This window comes from Rhea pennata, chromosome 2 (assembly GCF_028389875.1).
Source record: "Rhea pennata isolate bPtePen1 chromosome 2, bPtePen1.pri, whole genome shotgun sequence".
In the NCBI taxonomy this organism is placed as follows: Eukaryota; Metazoa; Chordata; class Aves; order Rheiformes; family Rheidae; genus Rhea; species Rhea pennata.
The window spans coordinates 38296170-38320810 of NC_084664.1; the positions used below are offsets into that span (position 1 = coordinate 38296170).

The following is a 24641-nucleotide window of genomic DNA, read 5'->3' on the forward strand; positions in this document are numbered from 1 at the left end:
ATTATTTTGGCTGAATTAAGTGCAAATTTCTACTTTACTTGCCATGCACTTCAATTGCACCCTTCCAGTTCAAAAATACTTTTCAACTGCAACTAAACTTTGTATGCTTAATTTCAGATCTCTTTAACATAGAATTATAACCAACTTGGTGCTGCAAACTCTGTAATATGACATCAGTAATGCTCCAAAGTATATATGACAGATAATAGCATGCTCAAGTAATAACAGAGAGGAATTTTAGGAGAACTTACACCAGAGAGTGCAGTTACTGGGACTGAGACACGGTATCAACCAGGCTGTCTCAGCAGAGGGTGGCAACAATAGGGTCTATTTCTGTGGAAAACTTCTTTGCCTCAGGAATAAAATAAAACCAGGAAAATTTTAAATGAGGAATATATGACTTCTAATTCAACACTCCACAATTTGCCATTCGATTTTCTGCTGGGGTGGGGAATAAGGAGGTTCTCGCAGAAAGCAAGCTTTTTCTGTGCAAATGAGAAATGACAAAAGTAGTTTTTCAAATCATGTCACCCCCTCCCATTTTGGTAAAATATTTTTAACCATCCATCATCCACACTGTTACTAATAATGGCATGAGTTCTTCAAAGGTCCACATATAGCTGGTGTCCAGTGGACAATGTGGATGAAATGCTTTTTTCCTAGCATAATATCTTTCTGGATAACTGAGTAGCTCCTTCTGATACTGCTTTCTGAAAGCGCAACAAATGTTTCTGCTTAGTCTGTGCATGCAGGAGGCTGATTGACGTGGTTGAGATTTCTCTCAGGAGCATGTTTGAGGAATGGGAAATAGTAGTGATGAGCCCTGTTGCCGGGGGGATGAGATGTACACATTCGGGGGATAAAGGAGTGGCTAAGCTGCTTCCTTAAAAGGGAAACTTTGCCCTAAAGTGATTTTTACAAGCTGTCATCCTGAAAGGAGTTATGCCTCATTTAGGAAATAGATCTTTAAAAGCAAGGAACCTACGGGAGAGAATACACCTTGGACTTTACAGGGTGTTAAAGAAGCTGAGACAGGGCTGAGAGACTGAAAGCTGCTTTGAAGAGCTCAAGACTTTTTGTCAGTGGCAGAACTTTTCTGGAGGCAGAAATAAATCTTTTCTTGAAGATCCTCCATAACCATGTCTTAAATATTTGAATCTAGAAGTCTGTTGAAGCCCTATGAAAGTGTGGCATTACAATTAGTTTTTAATTACAGAATCTTTGGGGAGGAGGAATAGCCTTCCCTTTTCTGAGTTGCGCATTAACATGGTGTGTGTTTGGGAGAAAGTAATTCTAAGCATGTCATGCGCTGGGTGTTGCTGACTTCACTGCGGAGAGCAGTGGGAAGGGGCGGTCCCGATTTCTTTAAAAATGAACAAGTGCAAGAAAAAGATTCCTTTTTTTTTTTTTTTTAATTGAGACATCATGTGTCAAAGGGTAGTCATCGATCTGTCAGTGCGTAGTCACTCTTGTACCGCTTCCAGCCCTTCTTACATGTGCAAACCCTTTCCCATTTGCCTAGGCAGAAAGAGCAGGCAATGGCATTCCCATGTATGAATCCCGTCCCTGGAAGCGCAGAGCTCCACAAGCAATTGGGCATGCACACCTACCTGGCCGGCATGGGGCCTTCAAAAATATGTACCTCGATGGGTTAGTCGGTATGGTGAGATTAATCCTCTTCCATCTTTCCACAAGGCAGTTCCCAGGGTATATCTCTGGGTATTCACTGTGCTTATTTTTTTTTAATTATTTTTTTTCTGTCCAGTAGGGAAACTATCCTGCTATCCCTAGGATTTGCATATGTATTGAGAGGGAGGAAATTAGTTTGAGGAATCAAAAAAATGAAAATATTATTGAAGCTGAGTTGGAGTTACAAAAGGAAAGAAAATGCTTTGCACCTTTCTTGTGATTTTCTTTATATTAATAAACTCTAATTGATTTATTTCTCTGATCATATTTATGCTGACTAGACTATGGTTTTGTATTTTTCTCTCTAATTTGGCAGCACAGATCACATTTTCTGTTTTCATTTTTGAACTGTTACCCATTTTATGTTACAAAATTTCTGAAGCATGTTGTGAGATAAATCATTTTTATTAAAAATAAAACAGGAATCCTACATGCATATGCATGCATACAAAATAGACTGAAAAAAAGGAAAGTTATAAGCAAATGATAGTTGCCCCTGAAACAACAGGCAAAGGAGCCAGCTGCGAAGGAAGCTAACATGATGTACTAAAGCAGAAACACAATATAATGGGGAAATGCGGTTCTTTGTTCAGATCCGTTTCCTATTAACACTTATAATGTTATGCTTGTGCATGCCATCCCCTGAGGACCACTTGGTCAGCTTTAAATGAATAACAGTGGAATATGTAAAAACTGCTAGATGCATAAAACTTCTGTGCGCCCATGGACTGTTGTGTGTATGTGTTCCTTTAAAGGAAATCTGAGCTATTTATTGCATGGAAGTTTGAGTTAAAATACTGTTGTGTTGCCAGGGGCCAACCACTAACAGTGATTTTAAAAGGTGAGAGCAGAGTGAGATTAGGGCAATTTGAGCATGATACTTAAGGTCTTTCCAGCTATTAATGAAGCAGAAACGTTCTTAATATCAAAGGAGGGGAAGCACAATTTGCAATGCCATTCAGCTGGGCTGATAGCCATGAGATAGACTTCTTCTGAGGGGCTGCGAGTTTGATGCCAGATTAAGATCATCTGTTTCTTTGCTCTGTAGCACACTGAAGCAGATGTTGGTCAGGTGCATGATGGAGGTTCACAGGGAAGGTTACTGTGAAGCACTCTTTCCTGCTAATTAGAAGCTGAGGTGGAAGTCCATATGTCAGATTTTATCTCCTTTGCCTAATTTAGGGATAGCTGTTGAAGTCAGAGGAGCAAACATTTCTGATTTAGGAAAATATGTTCAATTGAGGGAGTGCACATTTGGGCATGTGCACAGAAAGAAAATGCTGTCCCGCTCAGGGCATCATTAACCCTGCTTGATCCAGAACTGTGGCTTTCCATAAAAGCCTCTCTGACCCGCAGAAGAGGATATAATACCCATAGCATGAATGTAAATCTTTATTAAAAAGGGAGGATTTTTCTGCATTAAACAGCTGTATGGCTTGCTTAAAAGAGTAAATTGCTGGCCTTCCGGCTTGGGAAAACATGAACTCATAAGATATTCCAATAATAAAATCTCACTGTGCTGTTCAGCTCTATCCTACTGAGAGAGGGACCTTGGAAAAGAAGCTAGATATTAAAAACAAAATGACAAACCTTTCTAAATGTAACCAGATTGGGATCTAAGAGTCTACAAGGGCAAAAGAAGTGTATTTCGTGTTTCAGCTTGCATTAACCACCTTATTTATATTCTCCCAAAAGGACAGCTTCAATATGGCTATAATTAAACAGAACTAGTCCCCTAAAACTTTCTGCTACTTTCTATTTTATCTGTGTCTCCCTGTGTAATATTTCTGAGCACTCCTCACATCCATTTCTCCGCCCTGAGGTCTGAACAGTTGAGACTGATGAAGTTTGAATACAGACTTTGAGGGATTTCTAATGGGATAATCAGGAGGTGGGTGCTGAGCTTCAGAACGTAAGTCATTTCCAATCTTCTGTGTTTGTTTTAAATCCTAAAGGGCACCTTAGGATTCCTAAAAGATTAGTGAAGAGGGCCTCCCAAACCTGTGTTAATGCTCTTTTTTGACAAAATTGACAGCACAGTCGAGAACCTGTCAGGTAAGAGAGATAAATACAATGGAAGAGCAAACACCAGAAGAAAAGGGAACTTTTGTGATAACATATTCTCCCTGGATGTCATAGACCATGTACAAATAATGAGCACACTGAAAGAAAGGCAGAACCTGGTTGTGTCAGGAGAGTCTGTGATCTCAAGCTATTAAATACTACAGTGCTCTTTCAGAGCATCATAATTCAAAAGAAAGGTGACATTGTGGTAACCGGGAGCTGCAGCCTGGCATAAGGCTGAAAGGGGGGGGAAAAAAAGCAGGATTGGAGAATGCTTTGGGATGAAAGGAGGTTATCTCATTTTCATAAGGAAGACCCCTCAAATATCTGCTTTGACCTGTTGGGCTGGGGAATGAATTTCAATGAAGGGATGAATGGTGACATCTCACCCGTTATCCAGTTTTGACGTTTGGGTTGTGTTACATTAAATCGTGCTTGGAAATCTCTGCTTAATACGTTTAGCGAAACGGCTCGCAGGAACATCTACCTCCCTTCCTTCCTCCTTAAAACAGTAATGAATCCAAATTGCTAATAAAACATAAGAGCTCAAAGATGTTGTACACAGGCCATGTTTCTGGGCTGGTTATTTTTTTAATGTCAGTTTTCCCACAGCTGTTAGCATGCTACAGTCATTAAGGTATCAAATCTGTCTAGCCAAGAACAGGAGAGACATTTCTTTCTTCAGGCTCTTGAATTGTTTGAATATTTGGTTTAGAGGGGCTTCATTCTTTGTTTCTTTCTGTGAAGAAAGTAAAGCTTGTTATCTGCCTGTACTGTAAATCTCAGCTAAGAGCTATACACTGAAGAATAAACTTCCTTCTCTGGTGATATTTTTTCTAACAAATCTGATTGTTTGACTGCAGTCTGACAAAGGCAATTGACTGCAGATTTGGGCAGTCCTGTCTACATTTCAAACTGTTCTCCTAAATCATAGAAAAGATGCATTTAAACGTTTCTAAAAAATTTAATTTTTAAACTTCTTTTTTTGTTTTCTAGTTTGGCACAGGTTGCCAAGCAAAAGTTAGAGGTTGTATTGTTGGTTTGAATTAAAAAAGGAATTTTTGAAAGGATCAGGAATATCTTGAAGTAGTGCTCTGCATTTACTGCAGCGAGTTACGTCCTTATTTTTTGAGCGTGGGGAGCAATCAAAAAACCAAGGATGCCTTCCACTTTCCGGCCCCTGTCCAGGTGCTCAGCACCCTGGCCCAAAAGCATGACTTTTTTTAGGGCCACATGCTGCTGCTTGCTCAGGCTGTGTTAAACCTTTCACCTTCTTCTGTTCGTATGCTGCCTCTTCAGTGCTCTCCAGTGTGACACTGATCTACTCACCTGGGCTTCCCAAAGCAATGCTTGGCAAAACCTTTCCCCCTGCCAGATCATCCAAATTACTGAACAGCTTTGTATTTTTGCCTTTGTTCTGAGAGAAAAAAGAAAAGAAAACAAGGAAAGGAAGGGAAGTTTCAAGGAGGTGTAAGCTGGACTTAAGCAATTTATTGTGTGGGATTATGTTCATCCCTAGCTTTTTTTTTCACGCAAGATGCAAGAGGCCCTGTAAGCTAAAAAGGGTTATCCGTTAATACCTACACTGTAACTTTTGCTTCATGGAGAGCCTCAAACTGCCTAGAAGTTAGCAGCTAAGCAGGTGTAAAATTGATGAGGAAGTCTCTAGGAAAAGTTGGTATGTCTGCTGAGGTCATGTCTATGATTCAGGAATGTCATCCTTTTATTCCCTCCACCCTCTCTCCCCCCTTTTCCTCCTGATCCTCTCCCTTTTTTATCCCCCCTCTTTAAGTAAAAAATGATCTGACGTTTCTCCAAATCTTAGGTAGATCCTTCATTATCTTGGCATTGCTTGTTGACTCAGATGTGAAACTCAATTTCTCTCTGTAACTCTTCAAGGAAAGAACTCTTAGCTGTAGCTATGTTTTGACTGCCACTGCAAAAATATGAGGGCAAGATTGCAGGATTCATTTTGCATAAAATTGTTAAAAACGTAATTCTAGCTGAAATTCCCCTAAAATCACATTTTTTAAGGATATCAAATGTGATGTGTTTTAGGCTTTTTGTTTGTGTGTTAATGTTATTATAATTTTTTAATTAATTCTTATAGGAAGAAATCTGTAATGCCAAAACAATAAATCATAAAATCATAAAAAATATGGGATTGTTGAACCATATGGCTGGAGAGAACTTCAAGTATTTATCCAAAGCATAATTGAGTAATATCTACATCATTTCCAACAGAAATATCTCAAATGTGTTTTTGAAAACTCTAATCATGCAGTGCACACATCCTACCCATTCCATTTCAGTGCCTCACTGTACTCGTTTTGAGGCAAGTTTTTCTTAAAGTCTAACTTGAACCTTTCTTGATGCAAATTTAAGTTCTTTTTTCTTTTGTCCTTGTCAAGAGGGATGGGAAGAAATGTGTTACCTCCTTTGTCCTCAGCAGTGTCTTGCATATTTGAAAGTGTGTTACATCCACCCTCTGCCTTGTCTTCTGTAAACTAAGCAACCCACTCAGTCTGTCCTCCATGATTTTTTCCAGACCTTTATGTGTTCCTCTGGCTATCCGGGGGCTTCTGGCTGGCTGGCTCACCCACCAGACTTAAGTCCACTCTTAGGGAAAGAGTGCCTAAAATTGGATGTGGTGCTTCAGATGAAGCCTGCCAATGTTAAGGCAAAAGAAAGGATCCACATACCTAAATAGCTCTTTAAGCACACATTATATTTTAAAATGTGGAGGGAAGAGAAAAAAAATCGTGACAAAATTTCACTTGGTATTGGTGAGGACCAAGAAGCAGCACAGCAGCAGTTACACATGGTTCCCATTTGAAACAAAACATTTGCAACTGAAAAAGCTAGAAATAAATTCTTTTAAAGTCCGAGCTAACTAAAGGAGCTCTGCAAAGGGAGAGCTGCTCAGCAGCAACAGCTTTTTTTTTTTTTTTTTTTTTTTTTTTTTTTGCAAAATCCATAGCACTGCTAATAAATCATGGCCGTGTGACAAATGACCGGTCGGTGCTAAGGGATCCTGCCTGCAATCCGTTTGGTTGATCGTGTTGCACCTAGCACCATCTCCTTTGCAGTTGTTGGTTCGGGGCTGGCTCCGGGGGAAGCATGCCACCTCCTGAATCACCAGCACCGCTTCCTGAAGCACCCTGGGATTTCCTTGGAGGGCTCCCAAATGCATTTGGCCAAGACCAACTCTGTTTAGCTTATGAGAGCAGACCAGATCACAGCCTGGGGCTGCTATGGCTGGTAGCCATATTACTCATTGGGGATGTTTAGTCATGTATCTCCATGAAGGGAGACCATATTGCATTAAATGTCTCAAATTAGTTCTGCATAGATTGTTTGTAAATTGCTTTGCGACCCTTTCTGAGTGGAAAGAGCTGCATAAGTATAAAATACTAAGGCTTAATGGAGTGCATGTAACATGTATGGATAGTTTAAGGTCATTTTTATAACGACATTTCATGTTATAGCTATATAATTGAAAATGTAATAAAACAGAAAGGGAACTGGGAAGGCAGCCTCTTTTAAGTCCTGGTGTTCTAGTACTGAGTTACTCTGATTTCACTGTTGAAAGCCTGTTTTTCGTACTTAAATGCTGGTAGATCTTCACCGATATGGTTGTTTAAATCTACCAGTAGTGAGTACTAGGATCAGCACTATTCAGCTAATATTAATTAAAATACAATTCCATTTGCCTGCAATAAGTTCTAACTGATATTAGTGAACCTACAAGTGGCAGCTTGCTTTGCATAACGCACCTCGTTCGCTCACTGGAGGCCAGACCTTGATAGCTGCCTTACAGCAGTACTGGCTAACCCTCCTGGTATTAGTAGGGGTTCTCGTCTGAAGAGCGTAGTTGCAACTATATTATATAAAGGGATTTACTCCCTCTCTCTATTTTTTTTTTAGAGAAAACAGACATTGGTAGCAAAGTATCTTCACTATAGTCTGGACTAGTATAGTTTTCTCAATTCTTCCCTCCTCCAAAAAAAACCCCAAACAAACATATGAAAAAACCCCTCAAACTGCCACAAATTTGCATGCTTTATATATCTATACATATGACTAGACCCAACCTCAAAAAAAAAAAAAAAAAAAAAAAAATAGAAAAGATGGACTGGTATGGGACTGGCACCTTGTTCTCTATGAACTGTCTCCAGTCGTGGCACTTATGCCTGCTATGATTTCCCTGTCTGAAGTCTTTACCTCATTGCACCAGTGCTTTGAACGTATACAACAGGAATTGAAAATAAAAAAAGTGTTAAAGAACTGCTGGCACCTTGTGGTAAATGTTTGAAAAACATTTGTAGCAAGTTTGGACCGTAAAACATATGAATTCTGATTTTTCTCAGGCATTGAGACTATTTTGATGAAAAAAAGATGTTAATTTTTTTATTCTATTTATATCCCTCCTGCCAATTTTCCACCTGCTGCCATCTTACTTGGCACATGCTAAAAACATGTTTCTTGAAGTAGTTTTAAAAAAGATATCTTGGGCCTGGTTATTTCCCAGCAAGATAATTCATTTTGCAAAACTACTAAGCAAAGGTAGATTTGTATGGAGGAAAGAAAGCATATGGAAATATGTTTAGGAAGAGTAGATAACTCAGATGGTCACTTGTGCTGGTTTTGCTGCTTATTAGCTCCATGGAGACCAGCAATATGAAGGATCTGAGTTGGGTGGGATTTGAAGAAAGAGGAGTGGTGGCTTCATGAACTCAGCTGGGACTTTTTCATTAGGAAAAAGAAGAATGAGATTTCAAGGGGCTGGTATTTTTATTGGAAGGAAGGAGATGGGGTGGAAGGGAACAGAAGGACTACGGAGGTCACAGATGTAGCCTGGAGTGGGCTGAGTGAGTGAGAACAGGAAGAATAAAATTGGTATTGCAGGCTAGAAGAGCCAACAGATTAGATCAAATATATGTGTGAAGAAGACAGAACAGAAAGCTATTATATGAAAACATTTCTTGTGAATTAGCTGAGTTGAGCTCCAGCTGGTATATCACACTGTCCTGCTCACTTGTGCATCCTTCTGCATTCACTAGCACTCTGCACTGTACAGACCTTTTCCTTAGTCCCTGTAAATTTTTTATGGGAGCCAGGTTAGGTGAAATGAATATATAGTCTTGTTTTGCTTAGGTGCATGATTTATAAGCTTAGCAAGAAAAATTGTGAAAAACATAAGGGACCTAAATGGAACAAAACTTTGAAAAGCTTAACCAAATAAAATCCAATTTTTATCAATACCCTTCGAAACATTTTTAGAGTGGACTGTTTTTGTGGCAAAGTTCAGCTTTTAGTTCCAGAGCTTCTGACTGTTGAGCACTTTACAGTTTTCATTGTCCTTATGAAATACAGACAAAATGGTTTAAGGAAATATTTCTTAAAATATTCATTATCTGGCAGAGAGCAGGCTTGCAGTATTTCAGCCTAAAAAGGGAAAGTTTTGGAGGGTTTTAAAAGTGTCTAAAAAGGGGGATAGAATAAAATAAAGATGCAACAGTAAACATAAGTTGTAATGTCTTTCATCCAGCAACAATCTTTTAAGTCAGCTTTTTCTGTTTATGTAGTTGCATTTAGAATATACATATCGTATTTTCTATGCACCAGTATCTGTTATCTAGGTGCATGTTTCTGAGATACGTGCACCTACATACGTGTATCATAAGCATAGCAGCTAGGCAGGTGAAATCACAGCAGTCACCTCCTGGAATATATTCTACTTCTGCTTCACATTTACCTGATCGATTCCTATCTGGCTAAATCCCTAAAGCTGCTTTTGGGCACCTGCCTGAATTGGCCTCCAAAATATAGAGGAACGTAAATCCTATGGCCGGTTCTGGGATTACAGTAACAGCCAGATGGTGAGTGTGATGACTGCCACTGGCCTTTCATTACGTCTGAACGGGCCAGAGATAGCAAATAGCCAACGCTGAACACCAAAGCAAAATTAAGACATAAAAAAGTAAAAATGTATAAACCAAACTGGTAATAATAATAATAATAATAATAATAATGATAATACAGATTATTAAGCAGCTGGACTGTAGATGGTATTCTGAAGCTTGCCAAATTTGGGGCTGCTGGCAGGCCACCAGGAATAGCAAATACGGCAGATGAGGGCCCCTCATCTGGGAACGCCTTGCTGCAGACCCCCGAGAGCTTCGCCCCAGGAAGCGACAGCAAGCGCATCCCAGCTGGTCTGAGCAGCCACCGTGGAATTACGGCATGAGATTTCTGTGAAGTGTGATTAAGCTAAACTTGCATCTTGGGTGAATTCAGATTAAATGAAGGGACTCCGTTGTTATTTAGCACAAACAGTTCCCTAGGTTACCTTGGAGTCATTTTTACTGTGGCGGTGTGATGTAATCGGCTGCTTTAATATTTAGTGCTAGTAAAACATGTGCGTATAAACTCCAAAAAGGAATGGATGTGTCTAATCACTTTCATTTTACACTCACTTAGCTCAATATTAATAGTTTGCGTTGGCTGAGGATTTACAAACAGGCTTATTGAATGTAACAGCCTAGATTTCAGCATGTGATGCCCTAAAAGTTACAGGGAGTGAGGAGTTTTGTCAGGCTCCTAGATCTTTCCTCCCACACATGCTGGCCACCAAATAAATCATGTGTATGAGTTTATAGTGGAGTCAGTGCTGGAGTTAAGCAACACCCAGAAGTGAAGTTATTGAAATAATTTCCTGTGAAAGCAACAGTAGACAGATTTGTAATCATAGATTGCAGCATTAATCAAGTAAACAAACCATCCATTTTTGCTGTGGCATTCCTGAAATTCGTTTTAGGGACACCAGAATTTCTACATAATGATACTTCCTCCTAATGAGTGTAATTAGAGTAGGATGGCATGCAGGGACACAGAGGGCTCCTCAGTTCTTTCGAACACATGCAAAATTCCTCTGATAAAGTGGTGATCATCAGCAGACATCTGAAATATTACTTAAATATTTCAGTAATGTTCATATTACTTACATTGTAAGAAAGATGTTTCTCTACTTTAAAACTTTCAGAAAACGTTTATCCCACTGTCAACTGAGAGAAATTTCAGGCAAAGCTGCTATATGAGTAAGGCAGGCGTGCATCAGCAGAGAGGAGTAAACACTTTGTCCTGCATTGATATTCACATTAACAAATGCTCCGAGTAAAAAGCGTTGACAGGTAGGAGCTGCTCAACAACTACATCTAATGTGGGGGAATCTCCTCTAGGGAACAAGGCAGGTAGGCTTCATTCAGCATGGTTAAAAAAGGCGGTTGCTGGAGCGGAAAGAACTAGGATGGTGTTGAAAAGGAAGGTGTCAAGCTGGAGGAGGTTGCCTGTGGAGATACGCAAAGTTCAATATGGTCCTGATTTTGTTTAGCACTGTCATTAAGGACTGTAACCTAAGCATAGCAAGTTGTGCTTGTGATGCAGGGTTTGGAGATGTTGTCAGTAAAGAAGAGGACCTGGATATCGTACAGAAAAAGGCTGGATGAGCTTTGAGTACTGAAGTAATGGCAATGGAATGAAATTCAATATTAAAAAATGCAAGGCTGTGCCTGGGGGGACTAATAAAAATTTCTAGAAAAGGAAACTGGGAGCTCATCATCCAGTAACAGCGATGTAGGAGGAAGGCTCACGGAGAGTGCTAGTGGCCATGGTGTGATGGCACGCTTCTGTGGCACACTGCTCACTTCCAAGGTTCAAGCACTCTTAAACAACAGTGTGCCAGGAAGAGGGTTTCCCAGAGGTACTGGAAAGTGTTGGACTGGTTTGGAGCTGACTTATTGCTGCTGCTGACAAAGTGATAGGGGAGGTGGGGGCATGCTGGTTACCAAGTGTTTTGAAAATGAAAAAAAGTAACTTTTCAGTGGGAAAGAGGGAGCTAATGAGAGATACATGGAGTTGCCATGTTCAAAGCAAAGGGTTAGGAAAAAGATCTTTGCAGCAATAGTCTGGACAGATATGAAAGAGGAAAAAATGCGCTGGTAAGGACCAGAGAAAATGATGTTGCAACTATTGGCATACAGGATGATGAGACATATATTCCAGCAATTACAAGAATATATAAACCCTGAAGTGGTTTCAAGCTCAGTTCAGATTGGGATCTCCATACAGAATAATTAACACAATAATTAACATACAAAAGCACGAATGTGAGGGACAAAGGGAGTAGAAAAAAGAGTAGAAACCCTTAAAAATGAAGTCAGTATGAAGTGGAAGGAGTAAATGAAGGGAAACGTTTTGGGGAGACAGAAGGAAAAGAATGGTGAAAGCTCACGGTTTGGGACATTAAAACCCTAAGGGACATGTCCCAGTGAAGGTGGGCAACTGAGCCGGCTGCTTCTTCCTTTGTGTAAAACATATTCAGTTAAATCCAAAGAAGTGTCCATTTATGTCAAAGGGAATATTGGGCTTTAAATGAGCTCTGCAGGCTCTCAGATGACTTAGTCGTCATTGTTTTAATTTGTTTATTCTGTTTCCATAATAAATCTTTTTTTCACTGAAACAAAATCAAGTTTGTTGGGGTTTTTTAAATTGAACCGACTGTGGTTCACTCTTCAATGAAAGATTAATCTTCTATCCTTATGTGAAAAATCACTGGGGATGCCAGCGTGCCAGTGCGTATTTTTCCAATACAGGATCTACAGAAGTGTCTGTTGACATGGACTGTGGGTGCTAAGGACTCAAACACAACCATTTGATTTTGCACAGTGGCAGGAGCAGGCTTGGGGAAAACAGGCACAGTAGATGGGTATCGAAGTAGCAGGCTCTTCCCGTGCCTAGATCTTGTCAGCGCAGTTTGTCTGGACTATGCACTCGCCCACTTTGGCTTTTAGTGTACTTATAAGTTTTGTAGCTAGCTAACTAATCTCTCTCTCTCTCTCTCAATTTTTTTTTTTTTTTTTTTTTTTTTTTTTTTTGGTACAAGACTAGAAAAGCTAAAATCTAGGGTTAAAAGTGAAGCAGCAGCTTGCACCACAGAATGTGGAAGTGAAGTTAGAAATAATCTCATTTATCATCGCAGCAAAACTGGTGGTGTAACTCTGACTCTGATGTCAGTAAAATGCAGATATGTTCCTTTCAGAGTCCTGAAAGATTTGTATGAGTGTGTGCAGAGATCTATTTGGTTTTAATGTTTATAGATTATGGATAGTCATTCTTTCTGAAAAGAAAAGCACTGCAGGACTAAATTTAGTACATAAATTATAAAAACATAAATGAGTGCACATGGAATTCACTTTGGTTTCAGAAAGGACCTCTCAGATAATGCTGTGAGCCTGCGTCTGGAGAATTTACTATGAAGGAAACTGAACTAGGATTTCCTGTTTAACTCCCTTACCAAAAAAAAAAGGGGAAAAAGAGACAATAGTTTTTTTCCCTTTTAAAATAAAATGCCTAATCATATAATAGCTTTATGTCATCAACAATAAAGTTTTAATTCTTATGGCTGAGTTGTTATATTGGAAAGCACCTATTTCAATGGGAGTCACTGCAAATGAGGGCATTGCAGGCTGGCCCTTAGCTGCGGCTGCATCTCAGTCTGCTTGTCGCAGACTTCTTTGTTTTTTAAGAAGCATTGAAAAACTCTTAACGTGTGTAAAAGAGGCTGTAGTTTGGGTGTTAAGATACTGAATGTAAATTAAATTCAGAGCTTTGGATAGGGTCAAGTTAAAAATGGTACCACTTGGGTATGGAATTCTGATCACCCTGATAGTGACTAAGTGGTGTAAACTGTGTGCCTGGGGATGAGCCTGGAGCAGCAGAATTACAGGGCTACCCGTGATTCATGGAGCTTAAAAACTTAAGTCAATTTGCCCAGCAAGAATTCAGAAAACATTTCCTATTGGTTTCCACAGAGGAAGTATTGAACTATTGGCTGAATTACTAATAAAAGAAGACATGGATTTAAAATAAGTGACTAATCAGATAACACTGTAAATCTATGCTGCTATAATGAGATCTCAATCTCAGTATTCTCATTTTTAAGCTGGAATTCAGTCCCAGGGCTTTGCTTTTTTTTTATAGCTTCATTAGAATATTAATTATTTTTAATACACTGAAAAATGAAGATGAGCGCTAAAGAGAAAGAGTGAAGAGGACAGCTCCAAAGAAGACAAAAATTAATTTTAGACCTAATCTGAAGTATTATTCAGTGTTCACCACACTGTGTTCCACAGCACGTAGTTCATTACAGCATTAGAGTTGTTCTTTTAATCCAGCTTTCGCAATTTCAGGTTACTTTTTTGGGTTTTAGAAACACAGTGGGGGAAAGAATACCAAAACCAGATCCTATCGCCTATTACAAGAATTGAGATATGACTATATGTAATTCAGATTTTAACCGGGGTCCAAGATAAAGCCTGCAGAATTTCAGACTAAAGATTATGATATCTGAGATGTAGGGTCAAAATATTTAGCATACAGAAGTGGATGCCAAAGCTTCTTCAAGCAAGAATAAAAGTACAGTGGTTCCTGCTCTTCACAAAGCACATGCTAAAAACACATTGGAGTAGGTAGAATGGCCCTGGGAAGAACAGAATCTCCTGTTTACTGTGCATGAATATTGACTATTACATGGCATTTTTACAATAATTGCAGCTGTTTACTTTTGTCCTTAGTCAACATCTCCCCTCTCTGCACTCCGGTGCAGTTTGCTGGCAGGCTGCCATCTCCCATGTCAAGGGTGATTGCATTGCATTACATTTTATGGCTAGTCTGTGGGATGCTTTGGGATCTTTCAGAGTGAAAGGTTCTATAGAAATGTAAAGCATTATTTATTATTTTGCATAAATGCCTGCATTGGTTGCTTTAGGTATTTGTGGTTTACAACTGTAATAAAATAGCTGGCTACTCAGACTGGATAACTCAGTGATACGTAATTGGATACAGATCTCTTCACTTCCAGGTCAGCCGCTCATGGCTGGCCCAAGGCTATTTGGCGAATGTATAATAAGTAGACAATGTTTCATTCCATTTCCTAGAGGTTGAGTGTCACCAGCACAAAAAAACGTGATCCCATGTGATGTTAACCTGCCTAGAAATGTCAGCTGAGAAGGGTTTCTTCTCTTAACATTGTTCTTGAAGACTTGAGTTAAGATTCATGGCAAAAACGTTGTCGGAAAGTCTCACTGCCACTCACGGCCTTCGCACATCTGCATGAACTCTGTTACAGAGCACCTGTCTCAAGAGCTGTTGGGCCTGGACATTTTTCAGGTACCTCTTCCTTTAATATTTTCAGTAGTGTAGATCTAACTTAGCAGCGTACGAGTTTTAGTTCCAGGATTCATTTAGACTTAGTCCAGTCCAGTTTCTTATAGTGTTTAGATACAAGAAATCTGGGCAGTTCTTACGAAGAATATTTCTAGATAGCCTATTGCACAGTTTAGGGAGCTCGCAGAAGAGCCTGCTCTACCTCTCTTGCAGCTCAATGCTGAGCCCTTTGATCTGAGTCTCCTTAAAAGAGAATGGCTTTTTCTGAAACATGTAGGTGACTTAGGAGCGGGCATCCTATTATCTCCTTAACATAGTTGAAAAATCCACTCTTAACCCTAGCTTACTTTATTTCTCCTGAAATTGGTTGATCTGTACATGCGTATGTGCTTGCTAGTGACAGGCTGGGACCTCAGTCTCCCTATGTAGACATTTGGGCAGGCAGTCCTGCTGTCCTCTAGAAAAACATGGGACACCCAAGTTGAACTGAACACTGAATAACACCACATGCGTTTGCAGTGTTCTGTAACTGAAAAGGTTCACTGGAAGCAATTTGCAAAGAAATCCTTAGGAAACCACCTGGATGGTTATTTTAAATTAAAAAAGGAAGAGATGCCACTTTAAAAAAATAATTTTTAATACTAGGTTTAAGGTTCCATACATGTGATAGTCATTAAAGCTTATTTAACCCCGAAATTATCTGGCCGCTTTAATTCCACAGGGACTGTAATGCTCTTGGGTTAAAAATGAAAAATAGTGTCTGAATGAAAATGAGACTTTCCTGAGTGCGGGACCATTATTACAGAATATTTTCTTAATCAAGACTCTTTAAGAGTCAAGTAATGGAGAGAAAAATAATCAGGCTGTACTGCTTTCATCCACAGATTGGTTCTTATGTCGTGTCTTGGGCCATTGATCTAAACAGGCACAGGATCAAGCCCAGCGGCTGTATAGCATACACTCACCTAAAGTGCACGTAGAGCTGATGATTTGTCCGTCTGCAATCTCAACTGTAGTACACTCAATTCCTTGTTGCAATATGCTTTTGAGATAAGGCCAGGGTGTTCTGAGATTTGGGCTCTTGAAATTCAGAGCATTCTGGTTGTTCTGACTGGAAACTTTCTGCAGGAGCAGTGATTTTTGTTGCGTTTTCGTTACACCGAACATCTGTGGTGTGCCCCACCACCCTCTCCCTGAGGATGCAACACGCTGCAGGGAGGGTGGTGCAAGCATTCCTGAGCTAGACAGCTAAGCTGGAGTCATAGCTGAGCTGGCCAGGGCGCTACTTTGAAGAAGTCTCCCATTAGAATTAAAACATCCCGCAACTCTCATCACAACAGCCCTATTCTTGAGTGTGGCTGAACATGGAAATTTAAGGATGGGAGGGTGGAGTGGGGGGGGAGAAAGAAGAGACAGCAGAGTAAACAGATAAAGGGGGAGCTCTTGCACGCAAGTGGAATTTCCTCTGAGTACAGGACATTCTTTATCATGAGCTGGTCTGTCACAGGAAGGAAAATGGGAAAACAGTGTTTCCTGTTAGGGGGAAGACAAAATCAATAGGCCTTAGAGATACCTGCCTGGAAAGAACCTTTTGTATTCCCACCAGCAAGCACAAACAAGTTTTTAACTCCTTTGGAGCATGAGCTCTGTTTTAAAGCGTTTGCTTCTTGAAATGGAACTTGAGTGTAAATACACCATTTAAAAATGATTGACAGCTCAGGCTGCTTTGCTTTTCCTTGTTCTTTTCAGAATATGCTCTAATTCCTGAAAATACATTCTTTAAGACAAAGGCTGTTTTCAAGGCACTTTAGTTTTTCTATCTGTGTACGTAATAATAATTAAATGGGCAGTTTGCCATGCAAATGCAGTCACTTCTGTAATATTTTGACTAAGATGCTTGCAGAATGGAGAACAGGTCTGCCCTTGATTCTGGTAAACAGTATTTTATTTTGCTGTTAATGTCTGTATTTCTTAACACCAGGAAAGAGCATGTTTGCCAGGCAAGCACTTGAGGCCTCAGAAGGACAGTGAACTATCATGCAGCTTCTGCACCGTCTTTTTGGTTGTGTTTTGCTCTGACTACAGCAGGGTGGTGGAAGTGTGGCTCTTTCTCATGTGGGAATCACAGAGGAGTGGGAAGAGGCCAGTTCACTAACAAGGGCTGGACCCGTATGGACAAACGGCCACTGGTAACTTCCGTTTCGCAGGGTAATAGTGTTTTCCTTTGGTGGCAGCTTCTTTCCCTCCTGAGGTGGGCCTGATGATTAGCCACATTTCCCATCAGTTTGAAACTGTTCTGAGCAAGGGATCGGTCCTGGGTCAGTCCGAAAGTCTTAGCAATGCTAGTAGTGTAATTGGAGAGCAGGCGAAGAGCAGAAGCAATGTAATCCTGCATTGCAAATGTAAGGACAAAACAAAAAGAAGAGAGGGAAGGAAGATGACCTCTTAGACATGCACAGAAAAAGGGTAGTAAGTCACATTTTTTAAATGGAGAGGGAGAAGAGAGCTGAGCTTAAAATAGAACAATCAGCAAAGCCTGGAATTAAAAGAAAGCTTTAGGAATGATCTAACTTTTATTTTATTACATTACAGAAGACAAAAAATCAATAGCTGGTAATTCAGACATAAATGAGTTATACAGGCCATTGACACAATGGACCAAACTTTATAACAACCACATCTGATGCTGTCAAGCCACAGGCTTCAGTGGCGCCAGTAATAATTATGGCCGATCACCTCTAATTCAGAGCTGCCTTGCTTGATAAAGGTGTCACTCTGAATGGCTGCAGCATCAATATCAATTGAGGATGTCACCCAGCAGGTCAGCCTGCTTGCAGAGAACTGCTTTTTTCTTTTTTCTTTTTTTTTTTTTAATTGAATAGGATAAACCTTTCGTTTTTCTCCTCCTCTTTCTCGTTCTGTTGGTAAAAATAATGTGTACCTTAAATACAAAACATTTGAATTCATGACTGAAACTACCTGAATTGAAGACTGAACCATGACTGAAGCTAGCTGCGTTGATCCATGGAAATATATCTTAAAGATAATTTATAGCCATAATAACATCCTGGGGAAAGTTTGCTACTTTACAAAAAAAATCTGTTGCTTAAATGCATTAAATGGCTGCTGTGATCAATTAATGAATCACCAAAAAGAAATGTATTGCTAAGATGCTGCTAGGCAATAGAAATTACTTTTCTGTAAAATCACATCATTATAATGAAGAAAAAAAACACCGACAGTCTTTTATATCTTCCCTTTGTTTTCTGAATTTTGGGGGATAGATGGGTTCTGTTGTAAAACTGAAGCTCACTCTTAAACATTGGGTGAGGTGACTTTGTAAAAGATGCTGAAATTCTTGCTCCATAATTAAGGGAGTCACTTTTAAATACCCCTCCAGTGCTTCAGGTGCCATCAATGCCCACTTTTCTGCAGTTTGGCTATGAAGCTGTTAGTCTTTGGATTGCTGAGGGATGATACATGTGCGCAGACGTTTTCACAGCTTATTATTATTTTAGCGAGGCTTTGCATTTGCATGTGGAGTAACTCTTTTGTACTATGTTGCTCACAGTTAGTTGTGAATGACGAGCAGTGCAAATAACTTCTGTGGGAGGAGGACAGTAGGGGTATTTCAGCCCCAGTCGATGCAGCAGTTAACACTGGAAAGGTGCAGAATCTATGATACGAAGCAGCAGAGCAGTTTGCGCCCCAAGAGCTTATACTGGGGCATGTGGAAAAGCTGCTTTTATTTTGAACAATCGTTACTAGTTCCACTTGGAAACATTCTCTGCCCTTAAAAGCTCCTGAATCTCAGATGCGTGAAATGAACACTGTAAGGGAATCGTTATAAACACAGGGCGAACAACAGCAGCGCTGCAGGGAATTGGTTCGCAGCTGACAGTGCCCTGTGGCCCGGGGGAGGGGGAGGTGTCTGGTCCTTTTTTAAGCAGTGGAGGAAGCAAGTGTCTTGCACCTGTAAGCGTGCAGCCACGTCAAGAAACAGCCCCGCGGTTCCCGTTCAGAAACGCGGGGCTTGCTTCCAGCCGCGCGTGTGCCAGCTTTGCGCGGTTAGGGGAGAGGAATCACCGGCTAACGCCGCGGCCCGGCCCGGCGGCGTTATTCGTTCTCCCCGGCCCCAAACGAACCACGCAACGCGGCCCCAAACGCTCCTCTCCCGCTCCGCTTGTGCCCGCTTGCTCCGCGCCCTCCCTGCGCAGCGGCGGGAGCTCCTGGAAGCCCCCGGGGCGGGCGCCGCGCGCCCCTGCCCCGCGCTGCGCCGGGCGGCTGCGGCGGCCCTGCCGGGGCCGCACTGTTTCTCTCCCTGTTTACCCGTTTCCAATGGCAATTGCACCGCCGAGTCTCAGTGCGTCTGGAACTTGGCCTGGGGCTGTTTTGGTTACATTGAAGTTTTTGCTTCAGCGCTGCCAGATTTAAATGGTGACTTCACCAGCGCCGAGCTAAAAAGGAGAAAAGGGGAGGAGGGAGGGAGCGCGGGGAGCGCGCGAGCCGGGGAGCGGGCCAGGGCATTACATCATCATTTGGCCAGGAATCAAATGGGAAGGATATGACTCACTCGGGCTAGTTAAGCTTTGGCTCAAGTTCTACATACACTCATTCCAGGGCTCTCATGTTCTGCACCTCAGCAGGGAATTCAGCCTCAGTGATGTCCATGAGGTTTGTTTTTAATTTTCTTTTCCTTTTCTGATTTCTATATACTTTTCCCCCACACACACCCCGTCGCCTTCCTCCTCCTCTTCTCCTCCCCTCCCTCGTCCCCCTTCCCGCTCTCTTCTCCACTTGGACAAGAGTTTGTTTTCTGCTGCGCTTAACCTGGACTGTTCGAGCAGAAGCTGGTTTCTAAAAACCAAACCGAACCCAAGCAAGGAGCAGCAAACTTGAGAGAAGTTTTTTTGTTTTGTTTTGTTTTTTTTTTTCATCACTGTGTTGCTCCTAATCGGAGGAGACAGGGAGAGAGTTAAAATGCAGGAACCAATCGCTTCGGTGGTGATGTAATGCTGGAACTGCAGGGTTGTTAAGTAATGTGAGAGGAAGGGGGTCAGGGTTGCAAAGCATTTACCTGCTGTCAAGGGGGTTTAAGTTTATTATCAATTGCAGTGACTGTAACTGGCTTCAGACTGCACTCTCTAATTATTCACAGACTCCCCTTTTTTATCTTTTATTATTAAAAGTAAAACTATATTATGGTATTTAAAAAAATGTGATATTATCACAGCTGCAAATTATTTTCCACCGGGTTTTTTTTGATATTTTTTAAATGGTTTGAAACCGGGTGTCTCTTTCACAGAAAGCTCAGAGCGAAAAGAAAAGAGAAAGGCAAAGAAAAGGGGTGGTTCTTGGAGCATAGCTGGCCAATTTGAAGCTGCACGCACAGAGCACTTCAGCCTCTGGCTAGTAGAGTGAGTGAAAGGTCCTCTCGCTGGAGATCCGCCGGAGGAAAGGAGGAAAGCGCTCGTTAGAGGAGGCAATTCGCAGGGCACATCCCGGGGCGCCTCGGCGTTGCACTTCTAACGGCAGCGCTCGCGTGCTTGCTCAGCTTGCCCTGGGCTCATCGCTGGTTTGATGGGCTGGTCTGTCGCTGTTGCCGAGGCTGCCGAGGTCCCGATCCTGCACGGCAGATCCCCTCACCGTAACGCTCCTGCTTTGCACAACTGCCGGCAGCCAGCGTATCAGGCGCAAGGACCTGCCTGCGAGGCTTTCCTTTGCTAGGCAGAGCACAGCGCTTGTCGCACCAAATCCTGCCTTTAAGCCCCTTTTTCCTTACTACTAACATCCTGTAGGCTTGGGTTGGGGAGAGTGTCTTTCTGCACAAGTTCACTGTATGTTCAAATTCATGTGGGCCAGGCAAAGCTACGCACCGAGCAAGTCCCTGCTTGTGGTGAGATGTGGGGTGAGTGTGAGATACCAGGTGCCTGTCGTGTCCTCAGGATACCCGTCCTGCTCTGAGCAGCTCTGAATCAGGTTTCTGTGTCAAGAGCTGTCTGCTCTTAAGATACAAGTCTCGGAAGTGCCCCCTTCAGGGAATTTATATCGCAGAGTAAAGCAGGGTATTGGTGTCCGCTCGGTCGGCAGTAGACCAAAGGTTTGCTTGGCTAACTAAAGACAGCCTTAACCATGCTCTGGAGGGATGAGGGGTGTTTTCTGCCCTGTGTTGGAGCCTGAGACAGCAGATACCAAATATTGGTGTTCGGCTGTGATCACAAAACTCATCACATCAGTCTGAACTGAGCAGAGCCTCTGGCCAGCTCCTGCCTTCCCTTCGCCCCAGTAGCCCTTTGCAACCCCCCGTGTGTCTAGCTGGTACATCTCCACACGTTGCTCACAGGTTTTCCTAAATGCCCTGATTTCCAGGCTTCGCTGTCAACTGCTCAAGCACAAACCCAGGTCGCTTGGGAGCCCCACGTAAGGCCGCCCCCGGCCGTGGCCCGCGCTGCGGCGCAGCCGTACCGCCCGGCGCAGATTGCGCAGTGCTCTGGTGAGGACGTGTGGGTCGTGGAGGGAGCTGTGTTGCTGCAGGAGTTCCCGGAGGAATTCTGACTCATACTTTCTCCTAGAAATGTTGGGAAGTGCAGCTCCACAAACCATTAGAGAAAAGCAGACTAGATTCTTCCCTTTGCCTATCCAGTTCGGATGCAGGGATGGACTTTTCACTCCTTCTCTTCTGGCCTTCTCTAAGTGGATACTGTGTGAGGGAGACATGCGTCAGTGTTGTCCTAGGATGCTGTCTAGCCTTGCTGGCAAGATACTGGGCAGAGGATGACAGGCTTCGTCACGCTCCATCTTTGCCTACGCAGAAATACGTCTTTGCTATTTCTCTTATCAAAACACATGTGAAACACACTGTGCAGCATGCCCTGGACATCTTTGAGCATCAGGTTGTGTTTCCCAGGGGATCAGAGTTTAACTTGTGTAGTGCTAGCTGTTAATGGCTTATCTGGCTGGGAGGGTGACAGAGAACATCTTGCTGCTTTAGTCAGTTTGGACTGATGGATGACCCCACCCTGAGTGGATGACTTTCGTAAAGTAACTACATCTTCTCCACCCTGCTGACTCATGCTTGGCCAAGTTAGGTGGAAGGTGTAAAGGTGCAAGTCCTTCTTCCCTTCCCTTCCCAAAGTACATTGCATCTCTAAGATACGGTTACTTCTGCTACTTAATTAGCTTTAATACAGCACCACAGAAAAACAATTTTGGAGGCTTTTTCCAGAATGGTGCAATTGCAGATTGCACACATACTTATGTGTGTTTGTGTATCTGTGTATAAAAATCTCCTGTGACTATCCAAGCAACAAAGCACATGATTAATGAGGTATTATGGTCCTGAGGGGAGCCAGATAGCTCTGGTCACACTTGATAGCTGCTTTTGAAATGCACATTCATCGTGGACAAAAAAATGTTAAAGTAGGTGCTCATTTTGGATTCCTCCAGTGCTGACTGCCCATCTTGAATTACCTTGGCGCGAATGTTCAGGTATGCTTGTGGACTTACGCTCCAAGATCTGAGGTTAACACCTCTGACAGTCGGCTCCAAAGTATTTGAAGCTGGGCCTTCTGGCAAGAGAATTTTCTTGCTGAAGGATGATATCTTTAGGGACCTGATTTTTAAAAAGTAGCCAAGAGAAATGTTAACAGCACTCCGAAAATGAGCATCAGAAGATATATTCAGAAGCACATGTAACCTGTCAAACAAAACAGAGGCCAAGCAAACCAAAGTTCGGAAGCGCTGTTTGCGCTGGAATGCTGACCGTGCGTGGTCAGCCTGCGAAGAAAGGCAGTTTGCTCAAAGTGGGGCCTGCCTGGAAGAGTCCCAGTGAATTTTCCCACCAAGATCCCGAGGAACATTTCCGCCTGCGTCGTTTAATGTGTGCATTGGCAGACTGTGCTCTCCATAAGCTGTGTGATTTTAAGCAGTAATTCGGTGCTCTGTAGCTGGTCTCTGCATGCACAAAAGAATTGGCTCTGTAGTTGCAGTACAAAAGCAAGAGGTAAAAGTATGTATTTTTAGTTCACTGTGTGTGATCCCTTCATCCTGTAATTCTCAATTTTTCTATCTTTACAATGAAAATATTTTCCCTAAATAGTTTTGGAAGACTTAACTAATACTTGTAAAACCTGATGAAATCTTCAAAGGCAGGTACCAGAGAAGGCATTTGTCATCATCAGAGCTGTTAGAGATTGTTTCAAGGGAGTCCTCACTCTGTAATGTATGTATAGGTTGAACAGTAATAGCAAAAAATAGAGGTAGTGGACTACCTTCTCCCCAGTGGAGTCCTGACATCAGGTTTATATGCTTTTAATATGCTGCCCTGCCTTGAGTGTGAATTAGCTGTGCTGTCCTGTTGCCCTTAAATGTGTACTCTTAGAAGCTTTGTGCCTCTGAAGGGAACTTTGTGCAGCTGCCACGTGTGCTGTGGTGTGACCTGCACCTGGCTGGGTTTGGTGGCCCCATGGGTGCTGGGGTCAGAGCAGGCCATGTTTTGGGGAGAGCGACTGGCCCGGGCAGCGATGGCCACATTGCTGGAACACAGAGCATAAAGATCGATCTGTGTCCCGCGCTTTGGCGGGAGCGCTGGGGCAGGAGCACGCCGCGTGCGCCCTTCCCTTCTCCCTCTGCTCTCCTTCCCACAAGCTCTTTTGTTCTTCCTGCACATGCCTGGGCCATGTTCAGCCCAACCTGTTGAGATCAGCTTTGCTGAAAATTACACTTCAGATCAAGTTGTGAGTTAGGTTCCCCAGAATGCTGGGTCTTTCTCTGAAGCTATAGATACACCAGATAGGAAGGTAATTACATTCCTATCTGACTCTCTTATTTGCCATAATCTCCTTTAATCCCTTTGATACTCATCATAATAATGTTAATCTTAATGAACTCATTTGGTATTAATGCGGATGTGATTTGTAAGTTCAGAGCAGGCTTGCCATCCTTGTTTAGTGTTCATTAATATCCACTTAACTGTGTTTATGCTCTTTCTCCTGCAAATGGACTTTGTCTTCCACCTAGCTGATGTGGCAATTCCCTTAGTGGAACTCTGTTTCCACGTTCACATTTGAGTTTCCTTTCTATTTCTCTTCCTATTTGTATAATCCCCAAGAAAGGAGGAGCTGATGGAAACACTGCATCCATCTGTTAGTGACTTTTTGTACCCCATCACTTACTCATTTCTTCCACTTCAATGTCAAAATTGAAGGAGTCCTTATCCTCTCCATTCTCATTCATGTGGCATTCCTTTTTAGATTGCCCAAGAGATATTACCTTACTACAGCCTTCGGTTATTGTCTCCAAGGGTGAACAAGTAGGAGACACAACCCTTAATCTTGGCAAAGAGACAAGTTATTTGTTGCTTACTACCGTGTTCTCCCGCAGTGCTCTGTTTATGGGTGGGGTACCTTGCCCAAACAGTTTCCGATGTGACCAGCCAAATCTAGTGAGGGAGGAATATGTTTGGATTTTGAACGTGGTCCAAAGCTTATTGCAGTGAATGGGAGTGCTGCTTTGACAGGCTTTGGATAAGGCCTGTAAAATTGTCCTCTTTTTATCCCTTTGAGCACCCACATTTTTTTTTCAACATCTCTAGCTTCAGGATGTGCCCTCTTCAAAAGCTGCTTGTTCAGTCACAGCTGATCCCAGACGCTGATGAAATTTGG

General features: G+C 42.1%; 1 protein-coding gene across 4 annotated transcripts in view; it reads left to right on the forward strand.

The window, feature by feature from the left end:
- CREB5 (cAMP responsive element binding protein 5) overlaps positions 1–24641 on the forward strand; it is a 254832-nt gene that overhangs the window by 136813 nt on the left and 93378 nt on the right. Inside the window, exon 1 of one of the 4 annotated variants that reach the window (XM_062569261.1) lies at positions 19603–19653. The exons of the other annotated variants lie outside the window; for them this stretch is intronic. Within the exon in view, the coding sequence (XP_062425245.1) occupies positions 19607–19653 (47 nt within the window). The 5' untranslated portion in view covers positions 19603–19606. Of the gene's footprint in view, positions 1–19602; positions 19654–24641 lie in introns of those variants that run through there. 4 annotated transcript variants of the gene reach the window in all.